This window comes from Homarus americanus, unplaced genomic scaffold (assembly GCF_018991925.1).
Source record: "Homarus americanus isolate GMGI-L3 unplaced genomic scaffold, GMGI_Hamer_2.0 scaffold4060, whole genome shotgun sequence".
In the NCBI taxonomy this organism is placed as follows: domain Eukaryota; kingdom Metazoa; phylum Arthropoda; class Malacostraca; order Decapoda; family Nephropidae; genus Homarus; species Homarus americanus.
Genome location: NW_024746161.1, coordinates 8,451,201 through 8,469,901, shown reverse-complemented (window position 1 = coordinate 8,469,901; position 18,701 = coordinate 8,451,201). Strand labels below are relative to the sequence as shown.

The window sequence follows — 18,701 nt, the reverse complement described above, 5'->3', positions numbered from 1 at the left end:
AATACAGAAGAACTGTACAGCACGACGTGTGCTGGCAAGTGTGTATACTGTACGTGATACCATTTAAAAATACAAAGCTCAAAACATCCTGTTGAGTTCCGAGCTCAAGGTCTTCCTTTCTCTACTTACACCATTTAAGAGGACAATGGTTGCAGTCAGTATAAAAATATTTCTATTTCTCCTAAGAAGTTCTCTTGTCCCAAGTTCTGGCAGCTGTTCAAGTATCACCCCTCATTTGCTACAGCAAAAGCAGACTAGCAGTCTAAAAAGGCAGCCTATATTCACTCAGTGTGGGGACTGTGTGTATACAATATTCTGTACAACAATGCTGTGTTCCGAAATTGGGGATGAATCTGCCGAGAACAACTTTCTCGTGTAATACACTGGACGATACATGATAAGAAATGGATTCGGACTTTTTGGAGTTGGACTTCGGTAAGGGAATGACTAAGACTAAGTATTCCTTATGAAAGACGCCTTGTATTAAGCTCATTATCCTATAGAAATGACAAAGATGGTAGCCATGGATTTCACCAGACATATAGAAGATACTGTAGAAGAGGCCATCCTCTCCAGGGACTGAGGACTTCCCTCTTCTGAGGATATAAACTGCTTGCGTCCAGGTCTTTCGTAATGATCACTGGAATTAATGAAGGAGGGAGCAATTTCTTTGTTAAATTGTCGGTTGGGTTTAGTGCTGTTGAAGTGACTTTGAATATCCATAAACACAATAACTACATTTACCTCCCTCTAGACTAGACACCATTGACTATCACTTCCCGCATCGCCCCAGTAAACGAAGGAGTCTGACCAGTGTGACTGAAACGATGTACTTTTTTTTTTTTACATTCTCCGTGTACAAACTAATGTGACAATATTATTTGACCTTAAAATTCAGTATCATTAATTACTTCTGTAACTTTACCCTTTTCTCGAAAATAAAAATCCAGAAAGTATTATTAAACCCGTAAAGTTGTCGGGTGAGAGGCAAGTAAAGACTTTTATAATACCCGACTTGCTCTGCTACGTGTACACACGATCAAAGACTATCTGTGCAACAATCTGACGCCACAGACGATGGATATTGCAAAATGCCATATCGCTTACTAGCCACATTTTCTGTTTTATCCACAGTATTGTTGTTATATGCACATTTAAAAGAAAAAATTATCTATCTTGTGAATAATATGTAGAGTGGTTCATGATGCTGGTTACGTTATGGTGTACTTGTCATTTATATACTTTTGTGATCATGTGTACACAAACCAGTGATCCTTTGTGCCCGTGTTGTGTGTGTGTGTGTGTGTGTGCATATACTGTACACTGTTCCGGGCGAATCTTTGCAAATGGAGTGAGTATACACCTAATGTATCCTTAGAAAGTACGACGCGTTGCTTAATGGAAACAATGAGGACTTTCACTTGCGTCACCCCCCCAACCCCCCAGACCATCACCTCCCTCAGGGTACGCCAACATCCACAAGTCATTACATGTTTTTTTTCTTTTATTAGATCTATTTTATTTACCTGTCTGGTACTTTTGCGATATACCACCGCAACATTTGTTTAAGGTCGTAATTTAGTTTCTTCAGCTTGGTGAGGTTAGTTGAATAAAACTACTTCATGACCTAAAAATAAAAACTGCGAGGAAATATTAGAAAGTGCCGTTATTTATTATATTTTGGTACAAAATCATGAAATCCATATACAGTATTATCTAATAATAATAATAATAATAATAATTATTATTATTATGATTACAGTATTACCATATATGGTATGAAAACAAACATCGGAAATAGTATAAATTATAATGAGAATTAAAGAAAGTATTTACGACGCCCTTATTGCCACCTGTCCCTTGAGTACTCACCAAAACGCAATGTTTTTTCCAGGTCAGTATGGCCTCACCAGAACATGCAATCCACTAATGAACGTATTGTCTTGTCAACAACATTTAATATAACTAGGTGGTGATTCATAACAAAATGATAGATTATTTCAACAACTCACTGTAAAGACTTACACCACAGCAGCTACATAATATAACCGATATTTAACGGGCAACCTACTACAGTGGTGGTTCATCTTCATACCTGTGTAACTCAGTGATGTAACAAAACCACGCCTACCCTTACTAACCTTAAGGATGAATAACACTGTAGTAATTATTACCGCCACCATACTTTGAGAAACAGTCGGTGATGACTTGTCGGTAAGCGGGTAAAGAGTTGTCATCTGGGGAAATGTTCAAGTTCTCTTCCCCGAAATCATCCTTTACAAACTCTACGTTTTTTTGTTGTTGTTTCGTGTACCCCACCTCCCGGTTGGCAGCGATTTTAGTCTAATCTTACATTTTACTTTTATGGCGAGTTAATTGGAAATATACTACTATCGCTAAAAAGAACTGAGTGGAGTGTCAAGTAATGGGTCGGCAAGCCACCGGACGTCCGTTCCAGGAGTTACCACACCACTACCGTCTTAAACTAACTTATCTTCCAACCACACACAGTGTTGGTGAGACTGGTACAGGACCTGCGTCACGAGAAGCTGACGGAGACAAGCGTCAGTGAGGACGCGTAAAAAATAATTTGATTCATCACACATTACCAGAGAGAAACTTTAGACAGTAAGAAGAACCAGACAGTTTCCTATCCATAAAATAAAGTTAAGCCCAAAGAAGACCCTAAACCTAAGGATGACGAAGGGGCTGACAACATTACTTTCCATTCTCCTCCATCCCAAAAGAGTGTAATATGGAGGCAGCAGGGCAATACCTCTATAAACAAGCGAGTGCCCCCTGTGTACTAACTACTAACTCGTGTTATCGTGGTAAATCCCAGGAAGGACGGATAGTGGTGACACGCAGGGTTTCTCGGTGACGCACGTCCCCTGGCTGACTGCCTGTGGGTCCCCGGTCAAGGTCGGTCGCCCCACACCTGCCCTCCTCACCCTCCCAGGGCCCCACTACGCAAGCCACATCCCATACCACCCTGACGCTGCCTAAGAAACATTCATCGCATAGATATATTACACAATTGGTTGAGCTTAGTTATATGGACATCACTCGTTGACTTTTGCGACAATAAAAACAAACTTATTGATTTCCTCTAAACAAGTAACTTGCCACCAAATGTTGTACTCTGAACAAGGAAAACTTTAAATTGGATTTACCCGCATAAACATTGTCGACAAGCCCAGACCACAATACGACAGTTGTCAATGAGCGTCTAACAATAATTACGCAAAAAGAAAAGAAAAAGATAGAAAGCTTCTTTGAGACTAGTTACTCAAATTAATCTGCACATCTTCTCCATGATGTAGTACTGTCAATTATTATATACTAACATTTAAAATGGACAAGAAGTGTTCAGGTAAAACAAAGTGAGATATACTCCAGATGAGGAGCGGCGACCTTGTAAATGTCACCTCCCAGAGAAAGTCGGCCAACAAAGGTAACCTTTTGTTACGTACGTTGTGAGTCAGGCGTGGCGAGCTCAGGGGAGGGTATCCAAAGCCTAGCATCACCGGCACAGGGCCAGTACAGAAGCACTACCCTTGATACATCAATTCCCTTATCCAACAGACACTCACCCTTGTTCACCATGCCGCTCCCTCTCCACCTATCTTAATACTGCATGACCGATCAAACCGACATGCCATGTGAAATTTTATTATTATTAGCTAGTTAGAGTCTATGTTCATTAGTATGCCGAGTAAACACCGGTGTAACAATAGCAAGTCCGACACGTTTGGTATAACGGGAAGAACGTGCTGCTGCTATACCCCACATGACTCGCATAACACTAATCTAGCGATTACATTCAAACTAATTCCATAAACACATGTTCCTTCCCCTCATTGTTTTCTCTGCAAAGTCCATTAGCACTGTACGGGGTTAAGTTATATTACAATGCAATCTGAGACACAAGGGTCCGAAATAATAAGGAATTCAAAACCTACCGATATTTAAAAGTACCAACCCACTCTAGGTCGCGTACGGCAAGACATTCACTCATCTCCACGTTCAGGGACCCTCCCGCCCACCCTTTGGTTAGCGTCACATGAGGCCGTTAACCCCGCGCGTCCACCACCCCATCCTATTACTCTCCTACCACAGGAATGACACAACAAATGACCAGGTGAGCAAGGTGCTGCGAGCGACCATATTCACTTTCTCCAGTCCTCGATGTCATTGGGCATTTCTCACACTGATTGATTACTACACACACTAACGCACAATCAGAGCCAAAAGGCACACACGTGTCCAATGTAACCTAAGCACGATCAAGTGGCATCTTCTATGCCCACTGGCCACTGCGTACGTTTGCCGGCCATCACCTACACTCAGCGGCCAAACGATACCAGGAATTAATTTGTTTATAGAATATTCATAGCGTTGGCTACTCGTGACGGAGAAATATATTCAGTAGACTCACAACTCCCTTTAAATTGGTGGCGAGGAACGTCGTTGTTCTTTATATATATGTACGATAATTATGGATATGAATCCCAAACACGGGGGAGAGGGGAGTGTCCTAACGGTGTTGACGAAACACCTGTTGAGGCCGAAGCGCCACATGACTACTACGCTAGCTGGAACACTGCACTACAGTTAACAACACACACACTGCCATGGCTGAGCTGAGTTATACTGTACAGCTACAATCTAATGAACTAAAATGGTTGTAGTCAGCTCGACAATATCGACGGATGATTCTTCTGCTGAGTGGTCAACTACAGCATAATCATACGAACAAGATCGACTTGCTAGCTCATGCAGTATATGACAAAAAATAAGTGGTCATTGAGGAGAAGCGTGCAGTACAAACAGATAAACCACGCAAAACACCCACGACCCTGGGCCACTTCCTGCACCCTGATAATAATATCACGTCAAGTATGATAAAAAATAAAAGGTGCATAGGTCATTCACTAATACCTACACTACAGTCCTACAACCACCCCTGCCACCAAGCTTTACAGAGGTCATGACACACTCAGCATACATATGCGGATATATGAAATAAATTAGAAAAATAGTAAGTTCATGAATACAAAAAAATGAAGTGGCATGTCATTGCAATACGACCGTTTGTTCTCTCTCAGCGGACACTGACCTCCTACTGGCGCAGGTAAGTCTAGCCCTTCCGGCGTCTAGCTACAGGCATTACCTTCGTTCCCAGCCCACCCTCTCACTTATACCAGCCATCATCCTGCAACTCCTTGACGTCCAAAAGCCTCACCACTTGTTCCGCGAGACTCAATATTCGCTCACACGAGACTTAACATCCTTTACTGATCACCAATAACGGTAAAGCGGTGTGAGGATGGATGCCTGGTGTAGCAGCGAGGCCCACTACTAGGTACCGTTGTCCGCCCAGACGGGGCCTCACCACCACCACGTTAACCAACCAGTTGAAACCCTCACCGACATACCTACTCCTGCTGTCTCCTTCGACACATCCTCCATGACGCAATGGAATATCTAAAGCCTTACCTACCTCCTCCAGTTTCAACAGCTTCTAACTCTCCCCCCGAATTCTAACACCATTTTCAACTTATGTAAAAGTACTTTCTAAATTACATTGTCGTCCTGCATTAGAAATAAATACGGAGAACCTTAGCCTATTATTGGAACACTATTTCTATGCAATGTTATTAATTAATCTCTCCCGTGAATTTCTATATCAGACGTTGTATGTGTTAGTACTGTTAAACGTATGTGTTGTACTAAGATAGTTCAATAGCCAAGGTCTTTAGGCACCGTTTAATAAGTTGAAAGTTTCTGTTCAACACAACTTTTGAAAATGAGGAAAACTACTTATTTCCGGGTGGTTCTACCCCCACCAATCACTAGTCTACGGATCCGAAGCAGCAACATCTGGCTTACTTGTTGATATATAATTAGTCACATATAGGGCGAGTTTACCAAAGCTTCTTCAGAACTAACACCACAGCTATCGAGTGTATGGCCACGAAAATATAATTCACACTTACCACGTACCACCGTCAACACTTAACCTACTTCTTCCTGATACACCACACCTAAATAGTCAACCAAGCAACCACGCCCAACTACAACAAACATCAGATGAAATAAGCTGGAGTGCCTAATATTCACATGAACCATTGCAATTAATAACAGGAAATTCGGGATCCCGTCAGCTATTAATTACCTTCAACGATAATTACACATCATTTTGTATTTAATGGGCAGGAGTATCTCGCCCAGGCTGAGGGAGGGAGGAGGGAGGGAGGGGGAAGATTGAGCCACTGGGGGTAGATAAGATAATATGATAACGGGTAAGGGGGGGAGAGCAATACTCACATTATATAGTACTAATAGGTCACTCTCGATCTCCCTTACTCACACTCACTTTCTAATTTACACATTCACTTACTTTCTCTTGTTACTCGCTCACTCACTCACTCGGTAGACATACGAGAATATTTGCCTGTTATGAAATGCTCTCAAGTTACTTTACCTTTCTGAGGACGAACCGGGATACGAGGGAGGGTAAAATCAAAGGAAGAGAGGAACATGCGCCAATACACAGGTAAGTAATACAAGGAGAATGTAGGCAAGACACTGGATGTCATTTCAGATTAAAAAATGAGGGAAATATACGTTCGAAAACAAAAAAATCTCGTAAAACACAGAGAGAGAGAGAGAGATGGTGGAAATAAGTTAGAACCACAGAAAACTGGAGCTATTACAAGAAGAGGAAACAGATAACACACACACACACACATACATACATATACACACACACACATACATACATATATACACACACACACACACACACACACACACACAGCAGTAGGAGGAGGAGGATGATGTTTGTGTGTCTGTCCTACCCCGGAAGAGAAGGCAGCAGCTTCTCCAAAGTACAAAGACCTTCAGCACTGGTCGACTCGTGTTTGCCTTCCCGCCACTCTGCCTTCCACCACCACTGACACCCCCACGCAGTTACCTCCCCAAGGAAATTTTATTCAGTATTTCACAGATTTATTAATTTCGACGTGGCAACAATACAGGCAGTGCTTCATTCTAGATAATAAACAAACCTCCAACATTATCATTTTTACACATTAAAGAACTGCCAAAACCTTGCAAAAACTTACCAAGGAAATACAACCACAAAACATGAGCCGACACACCAGGTATTTTGAAGAAGATAATTATCAGAACAAAGGTGCCAAAACACCGTGAGGGCAAAATAAACCCAGATCAGGAAGCCATTTGATTAAGAAAACTCCTGCAATACTTTTTTATGACTAGACATGAATACAACAAACCTGTGGTCAGTGATATGCAACCCACAGGTGACAAACAATTTCCCCTTCCCCCTCTTTGTTTTTCTTTCAACCTTTTCAACAGGATCATATTTGGTTACCTACAGAAAACAGGTTCTTTACGTCAAAGTTCTGAAACTAAACATTTAAATGTATGACTATTAATCCATGCAAAGTTTGAATCATAACGTTAAGTTGTTTAAAAAGATTCCCTCATATTAGCTTTAATAATGAAAGTAAACACTGAACTTCCCTGTTTATGTAAATGAAGTGGCTAATTAAACGGATACAGAAGTATAGTGATGGGGAGTAGGTTGTATGGATGGGAGTGACCTCGATCAAGCCAACCCGCTTGAGGGTGTCGCCTGGACCTCACTCGACCAGTCCCACCACTCACCTGGCCTAGCCCAATCCCTCCCCTACATCCTCTCACACCAGAGACTTTTACCATCGTGTTGGATAACACAAGTTTCGTTGTAAATACCTGTTAGCATGTTAAGGTACTAGGCGAGTAGGTGGGTACTTACCAGAGAGTGTCAGCTGTTGAAATGCCGTGTGTGGTTGATCATCGTCGTCATCGTCGTCATCGTCGTCGTCATCATGCGGTTCCACCTTGACCCTTGTGGGGGAGGTATGAGTGGAGGAGATAGTGGTAGTGGGGCGTGCAGTGCTCAAGACAGTGGTAGCTCCACCCTTGAGCAGAGACTTGGACTCCTGTCCCCTAACGGCGCCCAGGAGAGCAGTGCGGATGGACTGGTTGCTTAGGGTGGTGGTGGTGCTGGGAGTCCGCACTGTGGATACAACTGTTCGCACGCCACGACTGCCCATGCTTCCGTTACCGCCCGTGCTGATGATTTTGATGGTCCGCACCTGAATAATATAGAACTAAACTTACTTCTACGACTGTTATAGGAGCTCCAGTACACTCTGTCCCTTATCTGATAACTACAAAACAAATACGTTAGCACCTCAACCTACCTGGTTGAGGTCCTTGACTGTGACGGGAAGAAGGATGGAGCGGGACGCCTGATTTGACTTAAGTAGTGTGCCACCTCGCACCAGGTGGGCATTGTGAGTACCCTTGCTAGCCTGGGTCACCACAATGGTTTGGCCTCCTACTGTGCTCACCGTGCTGGCCGGTGCAGCCACCGTCACCGTCTTCAGCACCGGGGGACTCACGCTTCCCACCTGTGTCACAGGAGTTGACAAAGGCAAGGCGGCAGTCACGGACACAGGTACGGTGACGGGCACGGACACCGAGGTCACCTTAGCATTGAGGGTGGGTCTGGTAATAAAAGTGGGTGTGGTGGTGACCGCAGGTGCCGTCACAGTGACCGTCGCCGGAGACTTCGAGTCAGGCACAGTTTGTGGCACCGGCGACGAGAACCCTGTAAAGACATAATGTAACCGTCAGTTACTATTTACTCACAAGTCATATTATATATCATAACAATAAAAGAGTAAAATTTTAGTTTCGGTCAGCCCTGTATTTAGATATCCAAATTGTTTTTCCGACGGTTTTTTGTGTTTTGAATTATTTGGATCTGACCTAACATAACCGCAGAACCCAGGAACTATATCTAACCTAACCTAATTTCCTATGATTCCCGGATGACCAAAACGATAATAATACCTAAAATAGCCTGCATGAGTGTGTGAGCGCTGTTTCTGTGAGACCATGAACCTTAGACATGAAATTAGGTAAAAGCCACTTGGAATGTTTGTCTGATGCCAGTGCCAAGATGACCAACGCTCTTGTTTAAGGTGATTTAAAACTTCTTACATCACACAATACCTTTATAAGCTCGAGTACCCATTAATAAAAATACTGTTCTCGGTTTGTTTTAACATTAATCTTACAAAGCCCCGGACATTCCCGCCCAACGAAACAAAGCGATGCAGTATTTTAAGTTATATAAACCCTCATATAATCACGAAGTATATAGTCGAATTGTTTTGATTCTTCTATGAGAAATTAGTTACTAAAAGTGATCTATCCAGAGAATGAAGGAGCGAGGATGACATCTGGTCGAAAAGTTTCAATGTTGGACCTTCAAACGCTTGTGAACTTTTTCGTCAGCGTTAAACAGTGTAAATCGATAAAAATCATGGTTATCTCCAATTACCAGCAATATTATCGTTGTTATTATAATACTTAAATTTTTTCCCATCCTTTCTTCTTGAAATTTCTTAATAAAATGGAAACGCTAGTAATTAGGCAAGTACCTCGATTTTAAATTCCTATTTTGCACATGGTGGTAACTGTGTTGGCCGGAGTCCTTGAGTGTGAGGCAACTCTTACAAGTCTAGCCAGTCAGTGGAGTCAGCACCCACAACTTCTACGGCTTTACTGTTTTATTGCAATATAACGTATTTGGTCTCAACCGCAGTATTAGTATTAGATTATGAATTTTGTCACCCCATAGGTTCACCGTAAAGAATATTAGTTATCAGTACATCATTTTCAGTTATTGTGTACAGTATATATATAACTAGTGTGTTCAAGGGTGGATGTGTTTTGTGTGCGTTATTTACACTCGTAAGTTTTTATACTCTCGCATCTTACTTTATGTATTTTCCAGTTTGATGAAGAAAAAAATGTTATCGTTGAAAGTTAACCTAATAAACATGTAGCTTATACTATTGACATTCATACATTTTAAAAAAGTTAAAATAAATGAGGTTTAGATTAAATATCACTTAAGCAAACGAGTATTTAAAACTAATCTTGACACAAAACGGAGATTCATTGAACACGTGGAGCACATTGCCCATAAACCTGTTCTGACATTTTCCCGGAAACACTGGTACCCCCAACAGCTTTTTCAATAACTAAGACCTAGATGCCTGTGACAACTTCTACAACTACATATTATGCTGTTTCAGTGAACTTGCTCTGAAATTGATTTTTTTTTATTACGAAATTAAAAGCCAAATTTAAAATGAAATCTTAAGAGTAGAACAATATATATTTCTGAAAACTTGAAACTTTTAGTACAAAGTTATCGAAGACCTGCCACCAAATTAGAGAATATCAATATTATTCAGAAAACCACTGGCGACCCCCCCCCCATCGAACAGTCACTGATGGGGATAATCAAGACCATCCCATTGTCAGCTGGTAAGAGGGGATCCACACGCCGCCACCTCTTGTATACCGCACACTTACACACAATTCGGCGCCGCCTGCTTATCTTTTAACATTGAACAGTTGGCAACACTCCCATAGCCACAACAAACTACTGTACCATAGTAGGAACATCCTCCACCAAACACACGCTAACTTAACACTTCATTAGTATCCCTCAAATTACCATTTCCTTTTACACACACGTCACAATAATGTTTCGAAATGCCTAATAATAATCCATTCCTCAACACGGATACAATATCACCAGCATCCCCCAAAGCAACCACACACACACCTACCTACAAGTATAACTCGCCACAAATACACAAATCACCAACATCCTGCATCACTCTCAAACAAACCAAAGAAAGCTCTTATATCACACACACACACGTCAGCATCCCTTAAAACAGGCAATAATATGTAGCCTATGTTAACTAATGCCAACTAAGAACATACTATATACCCAATAGCCATTATTTATCAACCTAAATTCATCTCCCAGGACCAGTATGGAGAGATCTAGGTTCATGGTGTACTGTGTGAGGAATGGGGGCCGCGGACTCAACCTCCCACGCCAGGGAAAATTATTCCTCTTAGCCTGGGATGCATACGACAACACCCCTGTCCCCTGTTCTTTCGTGTATCTTTCGTCATGGAAGGAAAGACAAGAATACCAAGTGATCTTCAAAGACTAATAATAGACACAACTGCCAGATTAACCACGAGTTGATGCAGGAGCGTGGCGTCTTTGTTGTGTACTTGAGGCATGTTAGAGGGGGCGTGTGGGTTTCCCTGGGATCTGGTGGCGTCATCATACTCCCCGCACCTCCACGACTGCCACACACCACCAACTTACAATTATGCCACGGGTATAAAAACACTTCCATTGTCTTATAAAATATATATACTGTACACGTCAATAAATATTAATTCTTGGGCGACTTATATACACGCAAGAGTAAGATGGTAGACCACATCACAGGGACAGAGGAGGAGAGTAGGGGAGGGGTGTGGAATACGGTGGGAGGGGCAGGCGTCAGGATGTTCCCAGTCATACCAAGAGGTGGCCCAGGATCAGGATGGGGGCCCTAAATCTCATTAAAACAAGCTCTCTACCTACATCATTCCTTCTCCCACTTATCGCGTTCAATCATGGTCTTGTGTACCCAGAAATTTTAGTTATTAATTGTACAGAAAATATCTTCATAATAAAGGAAGAATAAAGCCCAAAGAATGGGTTCACTATCACTCCCTTAAAACGAAATTATCTTATTGTAATGTACTGAGGTGATTTGGATATCGAATTAGGGGAGAACAAATAAATAAATTCTGGGAAAAGGAACTTAATCGGTATATATTAAACCAGACACAAAAATTATCTCCGAGCAGACACCAAGTATTTTATATACCAACAAAAGTTCGGGTAAAAATGCCTGAAACTGAACTTGGGACCGACTTGGGAAAATAATATTTCTCCTACGTAATGAAGGAAGATCACAAACAGTGTGAGAGTAACAGCTAACCTGAATCGGTGTGGATAAAGTCGTCGATGCCTAAGATGGTCTCCGGGCTGTATGGGGATGCCACGACTGTGCTGCCGTGGGGGGAAGTGGAGCCCAGGGAGCCCAGTGATCCCAGGTCACTGGTGGATGAAACATCAGAAGTGGCATCCTGTGCAGGGTCAGGTGAGGACAACCTTACACCCAAACGCATCTCGCCAAGAGAACTTGGTGAAGACACAGAGTACCCGGACAGCGGCGACAACTGACCATGGGGAGAACACCACTCAATTATGTAAATGGCTTAACGCTTAACATACTATATTCACTTTTTTTCTTCTATATTAAGCAAAATGTTAAGTTTATTATATTTGGTGTATGTGAAATGTAAGTACCTGTAAATGACACTGTTGTTTACTAAACAACATATCTATCGTAAAGATGCACACGGGTAAAATTTGTATAAAACAATCATTTACATCACAATGCAGCCACTTAAACATATTAATATGACATGTGTCACTACACACAACAACTGGAAACTCAAAACCATGCCACTGGGTGGGTTGAGGGGTGACGCAACGAGGTCCTACCTGTTGGTCGAGGGAAGAGTCGCTGGACATGCCGGAGTCTGACGCCCCTGAGTCGAGGACGGCGTGGAAGGGTAGACCCACCAGGTTCTCCAAGGAGTCCATGTCGTCGGGAGCCTCCAGCGTGGGCGTGGTGAGCGGAGATGTGCTCAGGGTGGAGGCCGTGGAGTCCAAAGAACCAAGAGACCCCAGGGTTGGGTTGTTGAGGTTCGGCGTTGACATGTCATTGCCATTGAGGACGGAGCGAAGCAGCTCATCCGCGTCCCAGTCACTCGACTGTTTTAAGAGACAATAAACGCAATTACTAATAATGCTAGTTGTGTTGTATATAGTATTCAACTGTAAAAAAAAAAATACGGTACAGTACTCCTATTACCAAGTTCTAAATACTTGCGTCTAACATTTAGGACGTACCGTAGCTTGGATGAGCAGGTCGTAGTAGTCGCGGGCCCACATGGCTATCAAGATGCCCGCCCCACCACCAAGTTATCACACTAAAATATATTTTATTACAAGCACTGTACTTCACCTGGTCCTCTCGGTTTTCTGAACCTTCTAGCATCAACTCTTGACAGGTTTTTCATGTAATTAAGATACGCCTTGGTTCCAACAAGGGTAAACACAAGTGACCATATGGATGATGAACAGTTTTCAAAATGTAAATGCCTCCGTGTCTACTACCATACATACAAGTGGCCAACAACTATTGCAAGAAATTTTACACTCGAAAAGTCACTAGGCTCAAGTTATCTAACACAAGCAAGATGAAATTAGGCCAAGTTGAAGTTCATTTAACCTTTACCAAAATCGGCAGAACACTGTTATTACAAGCGGCCAACATGGGCGTGTAGCAACGCCAGATGTGTGGCGGTAGCGGTGAGACAGGTGATAAAGTACTCTATGATGAGGCAATGGAAACAGATGTGAAGTACGCGAGCAGAACAGAACAGCAGACGTGTGAGGCGACGGTGACAGCTGGACGCTGAGTGACACAACCACAAGACTGATGGCACACCTGAGCCCACCCTTATCTCCAGACCTAACTATACGCACACTCTCCAATAGATTCCCACCACGCTGCCTCACTATCTCCCCCAACTCTTATTCCAGCGATTCAGACACGCGTGGATAAGGTTTTATATTATACAAAAATATACATATTATCTAAATTCAGCAAAGAGGCCAAGAGTAATTACCAGTCAAGAGAAGCCAACAGGTGACCAGTGGTTGGAGGAAGGTGGGTCAGAGTGTCTTGTGTGGGCTTCCTCGACACTCACTTATGTTTATACTAACAGTACTTCTCCATTAAATAGCGGCAGACATAAAAATAGTGACAGATGTTACGATACATGAAAGCAGTAGTAGACTAAAACGACTAATATGTCCTAAGTACCGGCACAGTACTAGAGGGATTTACTCCAGCGTGAAAGCTGCAGCAGGGGCACCAGGTATAAACAACTCCCCTTAATCGAAATTTCAAGACACAAAATAAAGATTTGCCTCTGTCTAGTTCTCGAGAGACTGTCAGTTTACAAAATCACCTTCCAGGCAATAAAACATTTCGCAACCTCATCGCTACTTATCAAAATATTATATTTTGTTACACAATTTTTACGGTATCGGTACACTGATAACAGGGAAATTTGTGTGTGACTTACAGGTTTGGGTCATCTCCTGTACAGTAATGGGTAACCAAGATGGGAGGTGGGGGAGAGGGAGGATGGTGAAGTAACAGGGACGGGATTGGACCCTAAGAGTGGTTACACTTTGTGGCGTTTTCTCTACACCAAGCTGAAGAGTCAATAGTATTTTGTCTGCCTACATCCCTGCCCTTTGTCATACATCAACAGTGTCTTTTTTTTCAGTTAACGTATAAGTGTAATGACTGCGACCTGTCCTTTCAATGTCATACCTACTTCACCTTTGATACACAGTTTATCAACGCCTTTTCTCTCTTGTGCGCGCACGCACACACACTAAATTATTTATTGGTGTACCATGCGGGGTTCAGTGAGGGACGGGGCGCCGGCGAGTCGCTGCGTAGAAGCGTGACTCTAACAACAAATATTGACTTGTGAAAAGATGTGGGGCAGTGATGATCAATACATCTTGTCACGGTAACACCCTACCCACTTCTCCTCACCCAACACACACACGTACACGCCGGTCACCCACATCCCCTCGCCAATTCGCCACCAGTGTTAGTCATCTTATCCCTTACTCGTCTCATTATACATCATCCCAACACCCTCCGCCTGACCTATCACATGCCCTTCGTCCCTTTAAAAGCATATAACCTATATCGCTACGAGTTTCTTACAACGACTAGAAAAATAACAACAAATCGGCCCCTTGTAAACCAGACAATGTAAAACGTCCACCTGTAATACGTGAGTCAAAGAACTGTCATGGATAATATACTGCCTGCGGGGGTGAGGGAGCAGCAGTCGTCACCGTGGCCTTCATAATTGGAACAACTCAGTAGCCATAACCCAGCTCCGTAGAGAGGAAGCCCCACAGGCCAAAGCTTTACACCAGTTCCTCCCTTCACGTCGGTCATCTTCACCAGATTGTTACTACAACGCATCCGCTGTTACAGACACTAGCTGGGGGAGAACACACACACAGGCAGTAACACCATGGTTGACTACCCGATGCATGAACAGTGACATTTTTTTAACCAAAATCTCATAACTTTTATAAAGAATTCCCATGTCAAAGGTTAAAAAATGCTGTATATAAGATTTTATCCCTAAATATATTTGGATAATTTCACTTCAAATTTTAGCTCTCTTTTGTCGTTGGATTACGTTGTGTGTTAGTCAGGAGCTTGAAATAACATTAATGAGTTCCCCTTTACGTTTATTACTCCGACAGGTGACCAAGAAGGATGAACAGGATAGATAATTGTAGCTAACAGAACTAAACAGCAGCGTCGGGGTCTACTGTTGCCTGGCCCTCCTCCTCACCCTTTATAACCTTGGTCTTACTCTACCCAACGTGCTTTTTTTTTTACAACTATGTCCCTCAACGCGGTCTCTCAGGTACCACGGAAATACCTCGCCACTAACAAATGGAACCTGTCTGTCTTGTTTGAACGGCAGTGTGTAGGAGACTGGGAGAAGCACCACAGTGAAGAGGAATGACACAGGACTCTTCTTGATACTCGACAACGCAACTTCGGGGGAACATGGGAAGCCTGAGGGAGGGAGGAGGGAGCGAGTAGGGTGACCAGCGTGATAAACAAACCGCACACTACACCACACCCTCAGGTACAATAACTCACAGACTTAAAAACACCCACAAAAAAATATATTTACTGTGAAACCACCCAACGTTGAGTCACGCCACTTTTTTTTACCTCAATCACTACACTAATACAGATTAAGCACGCTAGATTAATATGGATCACTTTGAGGATTAGTCCCCCCCCCCCCCAGCTTAATTCACCAATAAAACAGGACGTGGAGGCAGCAGAAGGAGACCGTACAGCACAACCAAGTCGGGAACACAGAGTAAGCGGACAAGGTTAGTCGATATACCACTCAAATATTGATGGGACGTTAAGGTTACTAGGTCACACACACGGCATATTATATCACATATTAATCCCACCGCTCAGGTTAGAGTTTATCAAGTATTTCCAACCACCAAAAAAATAAAAAAGATTAAAAAACTGACAAACGAAGGCAAGAACTCTAATTTTCTTTCCTCATTATGGCAAGACATAGCTTTTACCAGTGTCAGATTCTTGTACACATGTTGCTCACAAACTCTTCATCACCATCGTCATTTCTTTTGGATCAATTATTATTCACTGGTAAGTTTGTATCTAGATCTAATAGTTGCGCCTAAACACGTTTCTCACGACCTCTAATTTTAGGGTTTTACGGGGTCTCAAGTCGAATATATAACCCTCTATATTTTGAATCGGTGTTCGGTCACATGTATACTAATTAGTGTTTGGTCATATGCATACTTACAACAGTGTTCTTCGGTCACATGGATACACAATCATATCTTACACATATTGGTTTATGATACAATTTTTCCAGATACTGTACTATCTTATTAAAAATACTTCGAGAAAACGCAAATTACCCGGTAATGCTTTAAATACAGTTTGTAGATAAGACTTATCAGAAGACTTAAGATTGGCCTCACTATCCCGTCTGTGATAGCAGCTCACCAGCAGACAGCTCCTTAAATAGCCTGTAAACGCTTTTGACAAGAGTAAAACTAAGTACAGTAAAGTTGTAATGACGTGGATCAACAACCTCGGGGAGGACGGTTGTATCATAACGCTGGCGTAACTTGCGAAAGTTGTCAACATGCAATGCTACGTCCACAAAGGTCTTCACTACATTGTTCAAACACCGGTGCTTCGTGGCGTAAGGCTTCGTGGCGTAAGGCTTCATGACTTCACTTGTATTCAATATAACATTTATAACACCATTTTCCCTCAAAAAATCAATCTCTAGGAAGATCACCAACTGTTTGATAAAAAAAATGGATTGAGAGCTCGGCCACGTACCGTACGCTAGCAGCTCCAAAAAAATTATCTAACTGGACTCTGAATATATTACTAAACAGGTTTTTAAAATCTGATATGAAAATGTAATTCTTTGTAGCCTCTTTTACAGCAGACATATCTGCTTCTTGATGTTATACACAATAACATTTCCCCCAACGATACTGGTAGAGTACCTGCCACAACCTTCACTCAGCTCCTGCCTCGCCTTCATCAGCTTTCGTCAGCCAGACTGATAACCCTCCCCCCCCCGTCATTATCTAGATTTGTGTTGAGACTCTTACAATTGTATCATAGCGCTCTCATCCCTGACCCCCACCGTGACTGCTCCCTCTACACCAAGCTCCAACTCTCTTCCCTCCACAGCTATTTCTCATCCTATCTCTCCAACCCAACATAAAAATTGTGCCCCCTTTCTCCTACTCTTCCTGCAATATGCCCCGTCTGCGTAAATGAGTACGTGTGTATGGTGGGGAGGGGGAGGGGGGTATTGAAGTGACCTTGGGTATTATCATGGAGGTGGAGGATGACGGAGGGGGGTGGGGTAGGGGGAATGGACTAGAGTAAGCACAGCTGCAGAAAGTCCCGTGACACTAACGCCCACCACACAAACAACCTGCTGTTTCCACACACACAGCTGCAGAAAGTCCCGTGACACTAACGCCCACCACACAAACAACCTGCTGTTTCCACACACACACACACACAATGTTGCTGATCCCTTCACTGTTCTTCTTGTTACGAATTTCTGTAAGTGGTATTCCAGGAAAGCATTCATAACGTTACATTAAACGCAAGCTTGACTGAAAAGTGTGTGAGCTATGAACCTCACAAGCACGTTATAAACTCCATCGCATTCTTTTTCATTTTCACACATTACTAACTTCAACTAGCGTAAGAAATGTGTGAAGCCGGCTATAAATTTCACCCCTGGGCCAAGGTCCACCGTGACAATCGACAAGGAGACGCCCGCCCAACACCACACTTTCTCCAAGTAAAGTGGCTGGGCTCACTAATCACCCAAGCCTGATCAGTGATAGCTACGCGAGGTATTTAAAGACATATATATACGATAAGCACGTCAGATTTTAAACATATATTTCGAGACTCTTGCACCACAGTCTAGATCTATACGCCCACAGTGAAGTAGACGCCAAAAGCCACTATAGGACACACAAAACCAAGCCACAGGAACATAACTGTAAATAACGCCATAAACCACCATTCATGGACCACATCTCACATCTTTTTCAACATTCTCAGTACAGTATTACTCTACGCCCACAGACAACATATCCTTTAACTAACAAAATAAAACAAAATATAATTAATATTGGTTGGGTGTGTAACATTGGGAGTCCAGCAAAGATCAGGTCAAACGACAGTAAGACAATACCAACAGTACCTGAAGAATGGGAATGTGTTTAAGTCGATAGTGACCATCTTTGTTATGAGCCAAGTACATAAATATCCAACACTAAACAGAAGATTTTTTTTTTTATATGTAAGAGGTAGAGGTCACCAGTGTAGTCAGAGGTAGAGGTCACCAGTGTAGTCAGAGGTAGAGGTCACCAGTGTAGTCAGAGGTAGAGGTCACCAGTGTAGTCAAAGCTAGAGGTCACCATTGCAGTCAGAGGTAGAGTACAG

The 18,701-nt window shown here is 42.6% G+C and overlaps 1 protein-coding gene across 3 annotated transcripts in view; it reads right to left on the bottom strand.

The window, feature by feature from the left end:
- The window catches only part of LOC121879072 (uncharacterized threonine-rich GPI-anchored glycoprotein PJ4664.02-like), a 51,249-nt gene that overhangs the window by 12,031 nt on the left and 20,517 nt on the right, over positions 1-18,701 (bottom strand). For 2 of the 3 annotated variants that reach the window (XM_042385564.1, XM_042385565.1), the window contains 4 exons: positions 12,527-12,799; positions 11,958-12,198; positions 8,280-8,689; positions 7,829-8,171 (listed from right to left, as the gene is read on the bottom strand). In XM_042385564.1, coding sequence (XP_042241498.1) covers positions 7,829-8,171; positions 8,280-8,689; positions 11,958-12,198; positions 12,527-12,799 — 1,267 coding nt within the window. Of the gene's footprint in view, positions 1-7,828; positions 8,172-8,279; positions 8,690-11,957; positions 12,199-12,526; positions 12,800-12,937; positions 12,995-18,701 lie in introns of those variants that run through there. The other variant, XM_042385566.1, reaches the window with a different exon arrangement.